This window comes from Prinia subflava, chromosome 13, assembly GCF_021018805.1.
Source record: "Prinia subflava isolate CZ2003 ecotype Zambia chromosome 13, Cam_Psub_1.2, whole genome shotgun sequence".
Taxonomy (NCBI): Eukaryota; Metazoa; Chordata; class Aves; order Passeriformes; family Cisticolidae; genus Prinia; species Prinia subflava.
The window spans coordinates 13,744,289-13,760,731 of NC_086259.1; the positions used below are offsets into that span (position 1 = coordinate 13,744,289).

Here is a 16,443-nt window from a genome sequence, read left to right on the forward strand (position 1 = left end):
TCAATTTGCTGGACTGAGTGTGAATTGAGGAAGCCATATTCAGGCTTTATTAAAACCAGGAAGTAACTCAGTCTATCTTTCTGTGGGGTTTTGGGGGAGTTTTTTCTTATCTAAAGTTTTATTTGATTGTTGTGTTATTTAGGCTCATAAAGTGGAATAGGGAGTGTGATTAAAAATAGTGCAAATAAAAAGGCTAGAGTATTCCAATAAAATACATAACTCTGGAGTTGAATTCTTAGCCGTTGGCCTTGCTTTTGGTCTCAGCTGTCAGTTGGTGCTTGGCTTTTACACAAGATTATCTAAAAGCCTCAAGGGTAAACAAAACACGAAAACTCTGGGTGACACCTGCAGATGTGAAGGGCTGAAGCTGGGAGGTTGTAGGGGGTTTCTCATTCATGGGTTTTGGGGTTTTTTTCTTTGCAGCCCTCAGATTATTTTTAAATGTTTTGTCACCCAGAAGACAATCCTTAAAGCCAACTATTAATAACTATATTATGTAGAGTTGCATTTCTTTCTTCCCCACTACCTGAATACCTGTGTAACACTTACTTAAAGCCTTGCTCTGAACACGCTGACACTCTTCTTTCTGTCTCAAGTTATCTGTACCAGATAGCTCACCTGGGGGATGATGATGAGGAGCCAGAGTTTTCCTCTGCCATGCCTCTTGAGGAAGGAGACACATTCTTTTTTCAGCCACGGCCTCTGAAGAACCTGGTGCTGGTGGATGAGTTGGACAGTTTGTCTCCCATTCTGTGTTGTCAGGTGTGTTGCCATCAGCAAGTTCCTGTTTACCACATGTGTAAGTGGAGTCAGCAGCTATGTTATTCCAGGTTTTCAGAAATGGTGCTCCAAGTAAAGACTCATAGAAAGGCAAATCTGCAGAGTTCTCAGACAGCTGGCTGAGACTGGTACCTGGCTCAGTAGCTTTTGATTTCTGTGGCAATAAATATGTATCTAAACACAGGGTGTCAGCCAGGGATTCTATGATGCTTCTCTGTTGACCGTCAGACCAGTTCTTTGCAAAGAGTTTGGGTAAAACTTAACATTCTTTCAGGCAGCAGCAGGAACACCCCCTGGTGTCTCCACAGCTTCTGGTGTTTGAAAAAACATTCTTAAAGCAGTAGCGTGATATATAGATACAGTTTTATTTTCTTGTTCCATGGATGGTGTTTTGACACCTTTTCTCCACACAGATAGCAGATTTGGCCAATGAAGACACACCCCAGTTGTATGTGGCTTGTGGTCGGGGGCCCAGGTCATCCCTGAGAGTTTTGAGACATGGACTTGAGGTAAGACATTCAGCACTTTAGAAGAGCAACCTGAGAGATGAGGGTGGTGTGAGGAAATCCTTGAAATAAAGGTGCTGAAATAAGGGGATTCTCCTTTTGCTATAGTCTGGAGAGCTACTTTCTCTTGCTTCTTGAGAAATAGAAGGGTTGTACTGTTCATTCTTACATTCTCAAACACTTTGTTTACTTGACTTCAACAAAACCTGCATTTTGTCTCTTCTGATACTTGAGCGTATTGAGCTGGAATATTCCTGGTGTTTACCAGCTGCTGCTGCTCTCTGCTGGGGGTGGATGACCCTGTTTTAAAGCTGATCATCCAGAACAATAATGTTGCCATATAATTGCTGACCATATTTTGCCCTGTAGCACATCTGGCATGGGCTGAGAGCATCAGAATTGGGAATTGTTAGTTTTTCTGCCCAGTTGTGGGAAAGCTTAGAAACCACTGGTGGTTTGATTGCTTACTCTAGACTCTTAAGTCTAAACATCTGTTTGCAAAAGAACCTTCTTCCTGTTTACTCTTAGGTATCCGAAATGGCCGTCTCAGAGCTGCCTGGTAACCCCAATGCTGTATGGACTGTGAGGAGACATGTTGAAGGTATGCAGTATTTTCCTGAAGCACAGGGATATGCTTCAGGGATTTTCCTGGAGCGCAGTGGTTTTGTGTGCATTTTGTTTGTTGTTGTTTTCTGTTTTTCTGTCCAAAGAGATAGGAATGGTGCTGCGTGATGCTTGTGTGCCATCCCCAGAAATTGTGGTTTGAATCAGCAGCCACCTATTTGTCTTTAGAAGCCACCCACCTTCTGGTCCTGTGGTATTGTCACACATCCTTTTGACAAAGAAGCAGCTGCTTGCAGCTGCATCCATCACCCAGTGTGCTGTGTCAGCTGTACATTTGCAGCCTGAAGCTGCTGAATTTCTCATGTGTTCCCATAAGTTTTTGCCCATAAGTTCTTGCTCAAACATCAGCAGGCAACAGCTATTATTGTTGTTGGAACATACTCACTATTTTTCATGTGTGTGTTGACAACTGCAGTAATCAGCTTTTTGTGAGAGAGTGGAATGCAAATTACAGAACAAAGATGATAAATCGGCAACAGTGTCTGTATTTTATTACTTCCTTCTGTGCATGTCTGTGGAAAAAACCACTCTGGACTAGGACATACTCTCTATTCAAGAGCCAGCAGTGTGTAGAAGGTTGGTGATTCTGGGAAGATTAAGGTTTCAGGTTGGCAGAATATACTGGATTGAGGGTTTGGTTGGTTGCTGGGTTTTTTTAAATTTTGTGATCTGAAATAATAGCCTTACTAACATACAAGAGGAAATGTAGTCCCGTCTCCTACCTTTCTCTTGATGGTGAAAGCAGAATTGCACAGAAACACCTATAAAACTTGTAGGGAATCTTTTCTGGGTACTGGCAGTCTCAAGGATTATTTCCCAAGCAGTGCTTTGTATAACTCTCACAAAGACTTCCGTAGGTTTATACACCGGATCTAGAAAGGCCAGATCGTTGCAGTAGAGGCCTTAGCCTGCCATGGTGAAATGATACCTTGTATCTAATCAGAGTAGTGTGTCTTCCAGGGAACCAGTAACCCTGTGGGAATTTCAAATCTTGCAGTGGTATTTACCTTGCCATGCAAGACTTGGCATGAATTCCTGTGCTTATGTCCTGAGACTCCTGTACTGCCTAAGCAACAAAGAAGGAACTTTGAGCATAAAGTGCCTTCATGTCCCCCAGAAATAAAAGGGTCAAAAGGAAAATATTCCCACAGTTCATATAAAAAAATACAGTTTTCTGAGAAGAGAAATTCCAGTTTGTTAAAAGCTTTTCCCTAGCATTCTGGAAAAGAAGTTGATAAGATTTTCTCCCTCTGAAGTCTGGAGGCTTTTGACATCACCTTACGGTTTTAAAATCTTTTCTCTTGGGGTTCCAGAAGAAGACTTTGACTTTTCAGGAGGTGAAGGACCATCGATGATCTGCAGGAAGCGAACCAGTCTCGTTGCCTCCTCTTCTTTCCACCTTTCAAATTCTCCAGGTTTCAGCATGATCATCTCTGTGATTTCAGAAAGGCTGGAATCTGTAGCTGTTAAGCTGTGCTACTCACTGAATCCAGTTCATAGTTCAGTGGAACTAATCCCCGAGTTCCAGCTCTTGGAATTCAGAAACTATTGTAGTGGGGTTTAATCAGAAAGAGTGCAGAACCTTTTCAAACATGTATCTAATCTTTAAAGCGCCCTTGAGGGCTCACTTAGCAGTGTGGGGTTGCCTGGCTCTGCCCCGATGCTGCAGTGTGTATGTGCTGCAAGGCCTCTGTAAGAAACACCCAGGTCTGCAGTCTTCAAAGCAAATACTAACCTTGGCTGGTACGTGGTGATACTCACTACCAATACCAAGCCTTTTTTTTTCTTCCACAGGTGGCTGGTGGTGGAGGTGCTGATCACCACAGGTGTGTACCTACTGCTAGGGGCTTCTGTACACTACCACAAGTTAACCACAGAGAATCCCAGCAGCATGGGGCTACATTTATGCTAAGCTTTTCAGTAAACAAATTCTAGAAACTGGTGTGTAGTTGAAGATTATTGCCTTTGAAGTTCAGTAGCTGAGGAGTAGAAAGCAGATCCCAGTCCATCTTGCGGTCCTTGGGAAGCAAAACAATCAGCTGTGTCTCTGTGGGACAGTCAGTTCTTGCTAAAATTGGATATGTGTGTTTTAGGGGTATTTTCAGCTCTCTTGTAGACCAAGGTTAGGCTCCCAGCTGCTTTGTACAGACGTCCAAGAGAAAAAGATCAAGTGTACTTGGAGCATTTGTAGGTATTGCTGGCATGGGAATGTCCTGTGGTTCTGGGATTCGTCTGCCTGTGAGACAGAAGTGGGTAGGATTTGCACCAAACCACTATTCCAGTTGAGTATCTGTGGGTGTAGGTGTGTGCTCTGTGCTGACAGATGGGAGCTGAGAGCATTCCCTACCTGGCACTCTTGCTGCAGGAGCAGTGTGCAGTGAGTCAGCGCTGCGGAGTCGCCACGCAGTAGTAAACAGAAGCCCAGGAAAATGCGCTGTCATCCCCTCAGAGTCTGTTCACTGAGAGTGATCCTGAGCTCTGGCACTGCCCATCAGTTTGCTCACTGAACTCCTCTGAGCTCGTGTGACTGTATTTGTACCAGAGCATGAGAAAACTGTCAGGACAGTCCCTTATATGCCAGACTGGACTGGCATATAAGAAAGGAATTCTCATGGACTAACTCAAACTGAATTCATGACAAATAATAAAAAGCACAGTAGTGTAGAGCTCATAGACTAAAATGTCATGTTTTCATAACTGGTTGTGATGTGTGCATGAGGCTGCAGAAAACTTGTATGCGTGTGTAGAAGAACGAGTCCAGCTGTGGTTCTTCAGAGTGATTAAAATGTCTCTGTTACTCACTGAAAGGAGATGACTGGTGCAATTAGAGTGCTAATACGCATCTCTGAAATCTTGCGTCTGCATACAAAATGATGTCTATCTCTTCAAAACTCTGGGGAGCCTGATGTTTTGTTTGGGATTGTGCAGAGCTAAGTAGTTATCTTTTCATATCAAAATCTATAGATCTTTTCTTTTTCTAGCTGAGAGCCCTTCTCAGTGGGCCCTAGAGATTTAGTCCTCTTAATTTCAACTAGACTGCTATATTTTCTAAACCAAAATTGTATTGTTTGAACCTAGATGAATGTATCTTATTCACTGACTTAATTGTGGTAAATCAAACCTTTTATTTCGAAAGCTCCAGCAGAGAGGCATTAAGCAAAGTAGACTTCAAGCAAAAATGCACTTGTCACCATTATTGACACAGACTTAAAGGCATGCTCTAATAAAAATGTAAGCCAATGGAAAGAAAGAGCTAAAAAAGTATTAAGAGGTAGGAATGAGTTTTTGTTTAGAGTAGGACTAAGGGAATCTGTTTTGTTTTCAGATGGGAATTCTTTGTCCTATTCCAAATCACATGCTTAAACCTCCAGCTGGGACACAGTGGTTTATCATGAGAATTGACAGCCCCCAGGGAGGAAAGGAGCAGCTCTGAAGTAATTTGGAAAGCACCAGTGGTCTTTGAAATGGAATTTTTAAAACATCCTGTCTATGGGATATTTATGAATCAAGTGCTTAGCCTGTGAACTGCTAGAAACTCCATGATCGAGGAATTCTTGTAGACTTCTAGTGTTGAAAAATTTGTGCAAGTTTATAGGAGAAGCTGCTGTTCAGTGTAGAAAATAAGCAGTGTGTGTGTCTTGCTGAACTTTTATCATCTGCTGTTAATGTTGGAGGAATTCTCCTGCTTAGCCAAGCGTTCAGGTAGTTGGCGTTACTGATGGGGTTCTCTCTGCAGATTTAGTTCTTGCTTTCTCATTCCCCCAAACAGACTGATTCCTGTTTGTGTAGGGTTTTGGAGCTGTTGGAGGTTACAGGCTGTGACCAGTTAATAGAGTAATAACAGAGTTAATGCCACAGACTTCTGTTGAAATTGCTTTAGTTACACAGAACTTCTCAGTTTGATCAGAGTTGTGGTCTGTATACCAGATGTTGCAGAGAAGAATTATGGAGATTTTTTAAATTTTTGACTTGCATATTTTCAACTCTATGTAAGAACTTTTTGTTATAAACGTGACACAGCAGGTTTGGCAATGCTTCCATCTAAACAGGGTGGATAAGAAAAGGATTATTAGTTCTTGAAGCATTTGTTTTGGTTAACCCAGCTCGGGTTCTTTAAGCTGCTGCATCGTGTTTTGTGGCATCCTGTTTCCATCCCAGTGAGACTACTATATTTTCCTTTTCTGTTGAGGTTATTAGCCACTTCTCAATGTCTCCCACGTTTGAAAATTACAGAGGATCTCGTTTCAAGGGCAGAAACGGACAGCTCTCTTACACCCTCACCTCCACTAGATATGCTGTGGTGCCCAAGTCTGAACTTTGGGTTGAGTTGGGTTAAAATAGGGAAATTTCTTTTGAAGAAATAGCAGTTGCATGACAACAGCAGCAGAAGTTGAGTTGCTTCTCTGAGGCAATCTTGTTTCTCTTCCAAGGCTCCTGGCTCCATTTCCCAATAGACTTCATTGTTTCTGTTGCTTTTGTTATTCTGCTTTAATGAGATTGTCCTCTTCCCCTCTTAAGACTGTTGCTTTCTGCAGAGTGAAAGCAGGCAGCAATAAACTTGGACATTCCCTTTACTCAGTCCTAATACCCTCATTTCCCACAAAGTTTCCCTATTTCCAAATGAGCTCTTAAGATTATTTTGATTAGCATAGCGCCTCCATGTCCAAGCTACAGGAGTCTCCCTTTGGGAGAAGCCAGTACTGGAGATAATAGAGGAAACACTGACCTTTACTTCTATTGGGATAAATGACAGTATTGCAACTATCTTAAAAATGTAATTGTTTCTTATCCCAGGAGACTCTCACAGTGTGAATGGAAGCCAGTTGAGCTTCTGGAGGAGGGTAGAGCAGGTTTAACCCTGAATTCTGCTGCAATGCCTCCTAACTGTTCTCTGCAGCCTTTTATTGTGTGGCTGCTAGATAGAGATTGTGGTCCTGCAACCTCCTGTGTGCAACATCTGTGATGTGGTTTCTGCAGATAGATGCCTTACGTTCAAATTTTTGGAGTAGAGTATTTTGTTTGAATTTGTTAGGTGTTAAATCTGGATTCAGCTCCTTGGGTGAGGGAGGACAACTGTCTTAAAGGCTTTGAGAACTTGAGCGTTCTTTGAAAAAAATAGACAAGAATCTTGCTTGCCAGAATCCAGCTTATTGTGAATTGACTGTGGATCTGGATCGTGGTTTGATCTCTGGCTCGGTCTTGCACTGTTTGGAGTCCGGCAGTGGCTGGCTTTTGGACAGCATGTCCTAGAGCGAACTTGTGCAATACTGTCAGCAGCTTAATTATCACAGGAATTCTGCTGAAGAGAAACTGCTAGACATTTATCAGACTGCTGATTGTGTTGGGAAGCATTGCATTTATTAAATCAGCACTCTTTTTTTTCCCTGTCTCCCTTGACCAGATGAATTTGATGCCTACATTATTGTGTCCTTCGTAAATGCCACACTGGTGCTGTCTATTGGAGAGACTGTAGAAGAAGTGACTGACTCTGGATTCCTGGGTACTACACCCACCTTGTCCTGCTCTCTTCTTGGTGATGATGCTCTTGTACAGGTAATGGAAAGCTGCTTCTGACACGTCTGCTGTGTCTGCCACTCTCAGCTTGCTGTACGGATGTGATTTCTGCCATAGCGCAACACAAGTCTAAAGATTCAGATTGGCAGAGAAGGATGCTGATTCAGCCTTTCCCTTTTTATATCTTGCTAAGTGAAACTGGACCAGTTCAAAATGGTTCTAAATCTCCTTCAGTGGTTCCTTGCTGTGGTTGAAAGATGCAGTTCTCCCAGCTGGCAAGTGTCTTCCTGCTGGTTCAGCCTGGTGCATTGCTGATGTATCACTGGCTGCCAGGAGCAGTTCTTGCCTTTGGCTTCTGCTGAGTCAGAACCACCAGTGAAAGGGGAATTCTGAAGAGATGGTAAACACAGAATTAATGTGACCTTTTTTTTCCCCCTCAGGTTTATCCAGATGGGATCCGACACATCCGAGCAGATAAGAGAGTAAATGAGTGGAAGACACCGGGAAAGAAAACCATTGTAAAATGTGCTGTGAACCAAAGACAAGTAGTGATAGCACTGACTGGAGGAGAACTGGTTTACTTTGAGATGGACCCGGTATGTGTGTTAATGCTGTGAATGAGTTTGGAAGAGTGAGTTATGGGTTATGTCAGGGATTGATCCTTGATCAGACCTGCAGAAAAAGATTCAACAGTAGAGCATCCTTCTAGAATGGATAGATCAAAGCCCTGCATATCTAGAGTGTGTCTATCTGAGATAATTTAATGGCTAATTAAAGTCTCTGAAGCTCATAATTAAAGGGTGAAAATTGTGTATGTGTACTCTTGCTCTTCTGGTTCTTCCTTCCAGTTGCAGCTGAAATAAATTGTTTAAAAATTGTGATCTTGTTTATATAACAAATCCAAAGCATTGTTTAAAAACAAAGTAACTAATTAGTAAGTCATGTGTTTTTCTTTCTCAGTCAGGACAGCTGAATGAGTACACAGAGAGAAAGGAGATGTCGGCCGACGTCGTCTGCATGAGCCTGGCCAACGTTCCCCCTGGGGAGCAGCGTTCCCGGTTCCTTGCTGTTGGGCTGGTGGACAACACTGTCAGAATTATTTCACTTGACCCTTCAGTGAGTAGCTGCTCTGGTTTTGCCCTTTCTTTGGATTGAAACGTTCAGAAGGATCCTCCGGATGTGGACTGTGTCCATTCAAACTGTCTTTCCATATTAAGGAGCAGGAATGGACAGCTTGCATGGCTCTTCTCTGCTGATTGGGAGGAAATGAGGCTCTTGATCCTTCCCTGTAACAGATACCCTGGTTTTATTGAGAATCACTTATGCCTCATATGGAGGTTCAGCTGATGAGTCACAAAGTAATTTTCTTTTATTGTTTTGTTTTGGATGGGATTTTGGATGGGTTTCCCCTTCTGATCTCCCTGTTTGTACCTGTACTAAAAGCAGACTCATTCTGCAAGCAAATTAGCAGCAAACCTAACTTAGCATTTGTCTACCTGCAACAGATGAGGTGTTCAAAGCTGATTGTAGTAACCCAAATTTTGCTTGGGTCACTCCATGCTAAACAGCAGCAAATGGTGCTAGAACAGTTTGGAAGAATCCAGTTTATCTTCTCTAAAGCCCAGGCTGCTACCATTCCTGCTTGCCAAAATGCATCTGTTGTGACTTTTTTTTTTTTTTTCTATGCTGAATACTTCTTTCTGGAGATCTAAAAGGGCATCTTTAAGCTCCTTAGATGGAGCTTGAATCCTGTCTTGCCATTCCAAGCCTTGCTGACTGGCATCATCCCTGTCTCCTGTTCCCCCCAGGACTGTTTACAGCCCCTGAGCATGCAGGCACTGCCCGCACAGCCCGAGTCGCTGTGCATCGTGGAGATGGGTGGCACAGAGAAGCAGGATGAGCTGGGAGAAAGGGGCTCCATTGGCTTTCTGTACCTGAACATTGGACTGCAGGTGAGGGGTCCCTGCCTGGTTCTGACAGGCGTGTCTCGAGGAGCTTTTGCTTGAAAGGTGGATTGTTAAAATAGCCCTGTCATCATGCACTGCAACACAAAGCCTGACTTCCCTCTTTGTTGCAATGTGTTTGACAACCCTGATTGGGGAATTCACTGTGTGACTTTGTAGAGGTGTGAGTTTCCCCATATATTTTTAGACTAAGGACTAGTCAAAAGACAGTGTATTATCCCAGATTTTATGTAGGACAGACAGTGCTTTTCCCATTCAAGAGGGAAGGCATATTTTAAGAAATATTTCTGGGTGAAATGTTGAGCAGCTCTTTAAAAACTGTCTGTAGGGTAGAGTATCAAACAAGTAACTGCCCATAAGCAGAGGCTCTGATCTAATAAGTCTGCTATTACACAGCTTTTTGTTACATCCAGTACAGACTCTCTGATCTTTGACCAAAAAATGTTTTGACAATTCGACATGTAGTAAAAATAATCAGCACAGTTTAGGTTCTTCACATGCCTCAGGTTTGATGTCAGAATGCAAATTCTTTTTATGGAGCATGAGTTTTTGGGTAAAACTTTGTTCTAGAAGGGAGGGGGATCTGGAATCCACCTTCAGGTTTTTATGGCTTATGTGAATTTAAGACCTTGGTCTGGTTTTTATTTTGAAGGGGGTCCTTTCTGCCCTGTAGGACTGTGCAGGAGCTGTGCTTTCTTTGCTGTTAGAAGTGTATCTGGAGGGTAGAGTTGTACTGACAGCTAGAAAAACAAACAGCTAATTCTTCAGCAACTGCCTGTCTCGGTTGTTCTGAGTTATGCATGTACTAAGTTACTTCCTACCTTCAAGCTGTGTCTTTCTGTTTTGCTGCTCCCAAGAACGGCGTGCTGCTGCGCACGGTCCTGGACCCTGTCACTGGCGACCTCTCCGACACCAGGACGCGCTACCTGGGCTCCCGGCCCGTCAAACTCTTCCGTGTCCGGATGCAGGGCCAGGAGGCGGTAAGGGAGCCGAGCTCTGGCAGGGCTGCAGACCCAGGCACTGCATCCCACATTTTCTGATGGGTGGGCAGGATGGGGAGGAGTCTGTGCAGCACAGCAGGACCCTGTGGGTAAGGGTGGGAAGTGGAATGACTTCATTATGGAGGTGCCTGGCTCGCAGCTTGTTCTTTCACAAACAGCCTTGTTCTTACTCCCCTTACTGCTGTGTAGTGCTGCCCTGCCTTCTCTGAACTAGGATTCCTCTGACCCATAGGCTGTGTTTACAGTGTGCTTGGAGAGCTTTGAGCAAATTCTTGGGCTTAGAGACACATCTTGCCTGCTTTAGCACACAGAGAGATGGAGAGAGCTCTGTGCAGAAAACTTAGCCTTGAATGCTTGATGGACTGAATGGTTGTGTCCTTGCATGTTGGGAATAGCTCAGCCAAGGGCTGGACAGCTGCCATACGTGGTTCAAGGAAAATATTTGCAAGATTTGGCATAGAAGGAAGAATGTGTTTCATCAGAAGTGCCATTTCCAGGCCTTCTGATGTGGCACTGGGGAAATCAGCCACCCCCTGCTTGACTCATTTTTGGATGACACCTTCAGAGTTGAGAAATATTGCTGATCAGTGTAGGGGGCTGGATCTGGGAGTTTGAGCTTTGCTGTAGTCTTAAGGTACCCTGGGTGAATCTCTTCAGCTTGCTCCTGCCAGCTATAACTGGGAGATGAGGAGCTTTGCAGCTCTAGCAGGGCATGCCTGTAGAATAAGTGCTTTTCTGCTTTGAGATCAGCTGTTGTCACTCAGGCAGAAACTAAGGTTGCATTGAAACTCATTTAGCCAAATGTATAAAGCTGAAAAGTTTAGGAGTCAGTCTGCTTCCTTTGTTTCTTGTAATTCGATTTAGGCTAGTGATGATTTTCAGTAAATTTAAGTAAGAGTGCTACAGCATTTGGACTGTGACAAAGCAGTAAATAGTTGTTTTAAAAGACCTTTCCCATTAGAACAAGCTAAAAAGGAGATATGACAGTATTGTTCATCTTGGCTTTTACAGGTTTATAGTTTTAATGCACCTCAGTTGGAGTATTTGTTGTCTTGATAGTGCTTTAAAGTTCCTTTTCATGCCATATGCAATTTCCAGAGAAAGCTGAAAGTAAGGAGTGTCTCTGAGCTGGGTGAGGTACACCCACAAGAGTTCAGTTGTTGCAGTAGGGAAGAGTTGGGCACTGTACATCCATTCTTATTCCATAAAGTGAGCTTGCCTCCATTCCCAGACCTAATAAATCTGCTGCCTGTCTTTCCCAGGTGCTGGCCATGTCAAGCCGTTCCTGGCTTAGTTATTCCTATCAGTCACGCTTCCACCTGACTCCCCTGTCTTATGAGACACTGGAGTTTGCATCTGGTTTTGCTTCTGAACAGTGCCCTGAGGGCATTGTGGCCATCTCCACAAACACATTGAGGTAAGCACCAAAAGGGAAACACAAATGATTCCAGGCTGGGATGCTGGGCAGGTGAAGTGGTGGTAAATTCCACCTGACATTCAAATGGAAAGAGGTAACATGACTTGACTTCAAAAAGATTTTTCTATTATGGATAATGATTTGATAGAAACACTTGGGTTTCAGAAAACAGACAATTTAAGGAAAGTTATGCTGTCAAAAAGAAATGGGGTGTGCTTCTCAGGTTTGTATTTTCTAGGTTTTTGAAATAATTGTAATTCAAGTCATTCTTCAATTCTTTGCTCCTGAAAGAGGGAAGCTTTTAATAAATGTGGACTTGTTATATATTAGGATCTTGTGGTTTGTGATCTGAATTGGCTGCTTTGCAGGAAATGAACCGCGTGATTTCAGAAACCAGAGGCATGACAGGGATGTGTTTGTTGCCTTTTTTAAAGTTCAGCTGAGATACTAAAAAGTTAAATGAAAATAATGGACCACGAATTCAGATGCTGTGCTGTATGCACTTGAACAGGCACTTTTTTCATATCTGTCCTCATTGAAATATTACAGCATTCATTGCTTTTAAAGGAGCCATTCTTTCTGGAAAGACTTGTGGTTTTTAGACACCAAATGCCTGAAGAACTGGCATTTCAGCTGGCAAGTCACAGGAAGAAAGAGCTGGCATTGCCTTTTTCATACTCTTTTTAACTGAAGTGCCTCTGAGGAGCATTTGATTATATGTCAAAGCCAATGTCACATTTAGATTCAGATGATGTGTTCCCCAAACGTGCACTTTCCCTCTCCCATGTGCTCTTTGTTCCTCTTGGGGTAGACTTGGTCCAGCACCAGTCAGAATGCACCCTGTGAGAGCAGGAGCCCTGAAAGACCTCATGCTGCAGCACACACCTGTCTCACACACCATGGGCTCCCATTTTAGGATGCTGGTTTTGCTCTGCTCTCTGGAGCTGTTTGCTAGTTGCTGTCTGGCCTGTGGAAGGTGCTGCTCCTCTCTAGCACTAGCCAGTTTCAAAAAGAAGAAGTTTGGTTCCAGTTTCGTTCTCTTGGACAGCTGTTTTTAGACTGTGTTCAACACATGTTGTATCCTTGTCCCCCAGGATTTTGGCACTGGAGAAGCTGGGAGCAGTCTTCAACCAGGTTGCCTTCCCCTTGCAGTACACACCCCGAAAATTTGTCATTCACCCAGAGAGCAACAACCTGATCATCATTGAGACAGACCACAATGCTTACACTGAGGCCACCAAGGCACAGAGGAAGCAGCAAATGGCTGAGGTAATTGGGGTGGGGGACAGGTACACCCATCTGTTCCCCAGGGGGGACCTCTGCAGCTGGCAGTGCTCCATGTCCATTAGTTCCCAGCTGCCATTACCTGCAAGGCTTTCTGCCCTGTGTGAATGCTGGGGCTAGAAGAGGAGTGGAGATCTGCCTCAAAACACAAATTTCAACAGAATGCAACACTTCCTAGTGTTCCTTTGTGTGTTACTAGGGTATAATTCAAGAACCACCCTAGTGGAGGACAGTCCTGCTTGTGTAACACCATTCTGTAGGGTTTCTGTGGTTGGTTGAGGATGCTTGCATTTTGTGGATTGTTTATTTTCTTCTCAGGATTGTTTCCAGGGTTGTTGATTTAGAGAAACAGCTCCCCAGACAACTGCCCCTTGGGCAGGGCAGAGCTGACACAGCTCTGGGCTATAGAGGTTCCCTGGGGAATAAGCTCAGGGTGGGTGGAAGCTTTGGGACTTAATGGGTTTTATGTCTTCACAGGCAGTACCTTGCCCCAGAATACCTGGTCTTAGGCAAAATAGGGAGGTTGTATTCTATGCAGAGCATCAACATACTGGGAAAGGAAGTCACTAAGCTGTTGTTTTCTCCTGTCCTTTAATACCATAGGAAATGGTGGAGGCTGCAGGTGAGGATGAGAGGGAGCTGGCTGCAGAGATGGCTGCAGCCTTTCTGAACGAGAACCTTCCTGAGTCCATCTTCGGTGCTCCCAAGGCAGGGAATGGTCAGTGGGCCTCTGTCATCAGAGTGATGAACCCCATCCAGGGAAATACACTAGATCTGGTCCAGCTGGAGCAGAATGAAGCTGCTTTCAGGTAAGAGGCATTGCCAGATGTAGCAGGAGTCTCTGCTTATGATGAGTCTTAGGTGTTTTTTTTTGCCTTTTGCTTATCTGTTACTGAGCTGAAATCCAGATGGAACATGTTATGAAGAGACTGGCTTGAATTTCCAGAAGTGATTTGTCTTGCCTTTCCTTCCAGCCCTGATCTTGTCTGCATGTGGCATTAAGGTCTGGTGGTGCTCCAAATGTGGTTGCTGGACCCCAGTGCCCAAAAAACAGCACAGGGGTGTAAATGATAAGAGAGCTAGGAACAAGAGAATGTGCTGTTATCTCTCACTTTTCCTTCTCATCCAGATAAGCTGAGGATAGATTAAATGGAAAGGGAAGTGTTAGAGGACTGGAGGGGAAAACCAACACAATAACCATGAAGAATAGCAAGTGCCTCAGCAGGTGAAGTAGAGTTAGGTCATGTTAGTCCAAAAGGCTGACCTGCCATTTCCAACCTGCCTGAGCTATTTACTGAGCAGGAAATAACACTGGAAGATGAGGAAAGTTGTTTGTGTGTGTCCCAATGGGAACAGCATTTGAAAAACAGCTTCTAGTAGAGATTTGCACATTGCTAGGCAGTGTCCAACCTGTAAAAGTGTAAAGTAACACTGGACATTGTGAAAACATAAAATGCTTTGGGCATATGTGACAGCTGGAACACATATGGAGAGTATGGAAGAATGAACAAATCTGTGTTAAATATTTATACAAGGAAGAAAAATGACCTCTTAAAAGGAAATGTCAGTGTTGAATAGTTGGACTCTCAAATCTGTGCCGGGCAGGTGCAGGTTGTGCTGTCAGTGAATCCAGTGCGGGTGTGCAGTGTTAGTGTGGTGACACTGATGTCCTGGTGTGTCCTGTCCCCACAGCGTGGCCGTGTGCCGCTTCTCCAACACCGGGGACGAGTGGTACGTGCTGGTGGGAGTCGCCAAGGACCTGATTCTGAACCCACGCTCCGTTGCTGGGGGCTTTGTGTACACGTACAAGCTGGTGAACAGTGGGGAGAAGCTGGAGTTCCTGCACAAGGTGAGGGGAGTGGTGGGGTCATTTCCAGGCTGAGTGTTGGAGTAGCTCTTAATTGTCTGAGTGCTGCAGTGATATTGTAGTACTTGGTGCATCCTAGACAAAATTGTTGTGCTGGTGTTACACACTGGAAACAGCCTTGGAGAAAATCAGCTGCCTCCTACAAATCCTTCTGCAGAGCTGAGGATTGAACACAGAATCCAAATTTTACCCATCTAATTGGGTAAATTGGAAAGGAGCAGTGTTTTTCTTGCCCCTGTTAGGGAGGGGAGGGAAATGGCTCTGTTTGCTTTCTGGAATATGAGCTCAGAGAGCTGCTTAAGCACTTGTTTACAGAGCAAATTCATACTGGGGTCACTTGAACTGTGATGCTAAGACTATCAGTCCTTGGCTGACCATGTGCAGCTGGTGTGAGCTATCGTCTTCCTTGGATGCTGTTTGATTGTGTGTAGAAATGATTAGTGACCAACTTGTTTGATAGGTCTCAAGGGTTTCAGCAGAAAAATTACTGTTCTTCCCACTTGCTTCCAGCATGGCTGAGATTTGAGCAGATGAACACATGGAAAGGAATGTTGTGGCTTACTCACTTCCTAGAGTCCTCAGGCAGGGAGTGGGTTCTGTCCTGGACCGTGGCCTTTTCTGGTGCCACTGAACACCCACTGGGAAGCTGACAGAGCTGAAGTTGTGAAATAAACTTCTCTTAGCCAGTGCAGCCAAGCTAGAAATGCTGTAACTGGAAGCTCTTGACATGTTCCCCTTCTCTGCTGTGACTGATCATTTTGGATTGATTAGGGGTGGGAGATTTTTCAGACAGTAACTCTGTCTGAGTTATTGAAATTATGGACACACTGTAGTTGTTCGTATTTAACAGTTTCTTTGGTGGCAATGTCAGATGGCTGAATTACATTCACACCTTGCTTGAAAACAGTCTAGATAGATTTAGGCAAAGTCTAAAGTTTTTCTGTAATATGTGAACTAAAACTAAGAACTGAGGAAACCAGACCCTTGTCTTCTTTTGCCGCCTGCCCAGTATGGGGTTCTTACAGAAGTCCTGTGCTTCAGTTAAGGTACACTGCCAGCAGTGTGTTGTGTGTGAGTGCCCGTGGCTCTCTTAGCTCTATGTGTGACATCTGCTGCTGTCAAATGGCCTGCAAAGGACTGACCTGTTGCCTCTCCTGCAGAAAAGAGTCGTATCAGCTTTTTACATTGAAAGCCTTGGTAGAGGCCAGTGAACTTCAACCATACCATTTGCTGAATCTGGTCTGAAGGTTTATGTAACCTTAGCTCTCTTAATGAGGATTTCACAATCTTCCTCTTCCCTCTCTAGACCCCTGTGGAGGAGGTGCCTGCAGCCATTGCTCCATTCCAAGGCCGAGTCTTAATTGGAGTTGGGAAGCTCCTGCGTGTGTATGACCTGGGCAAGAAGAAACTGCTTCGGAAATGTGAGAACAAGGTACTGCCTTCTGTTACTGACCGGAGCTGTCAATCTGGAATGAGAGATACTTTG

The 16,443-nt window shown here is 44.1% G+C and overlaps 1 protein-coding gene across 1 annotated transcript in view; it reads left to right on the forward strand.

The window, feature by feature from the left end:
* SF3B3 (splicing factor 3b subunit 3) overlaps positions 1-16,443 on the forward strand; it is a 29,290-nt gene that overhangs the window by 7,229 nt on the left and 5,618 nt on the right. The window contains exons 9-21 of the mRNA XM_063411000.1: positions 597-762; positions 1,194-1,289; positions 1,815-1,887; positions 7,312-7,463; positions 7,865-8,020; positions 8,385-8,540; positions 9,233-9,376; positions 10,246-10,368; positions 11,652-11,806; positions 12,901-13,075; positions 13,694-13,899; positions 14,783-14,939; positions 16,264-16,389. Coding sequence (XP_063267070.1) covers positions 597-762; positions 1,194-1,289; positions 1,815-1,887; positions 7,312-7,463; positions 7,865-8,020; positions 8,385-8,540; positions 9,233-9,376; positions 10,246-10,368; positions 11,652-11,806; positions 12,901-13,075; positions 13,694-13,899; positions 14,783-14,939; positions 16,264-16,389 — 1,885 coding nt within the window. The remainder of the gene's footprint in view (positions 1-596; positions 763-1,193; positions 1,290-1,814; positions 1,888-7,311; positions 7,464-7,864; positions 8,021-8,384; positions 8,541-9,232; positions 9,377-10,245; positions 10,369-11,651; positions 11,807-12,900; positions 13,076-13,693; positions 13,900-14,782; positions 14,940-16,263; positions 16,390-16,443) is intronic.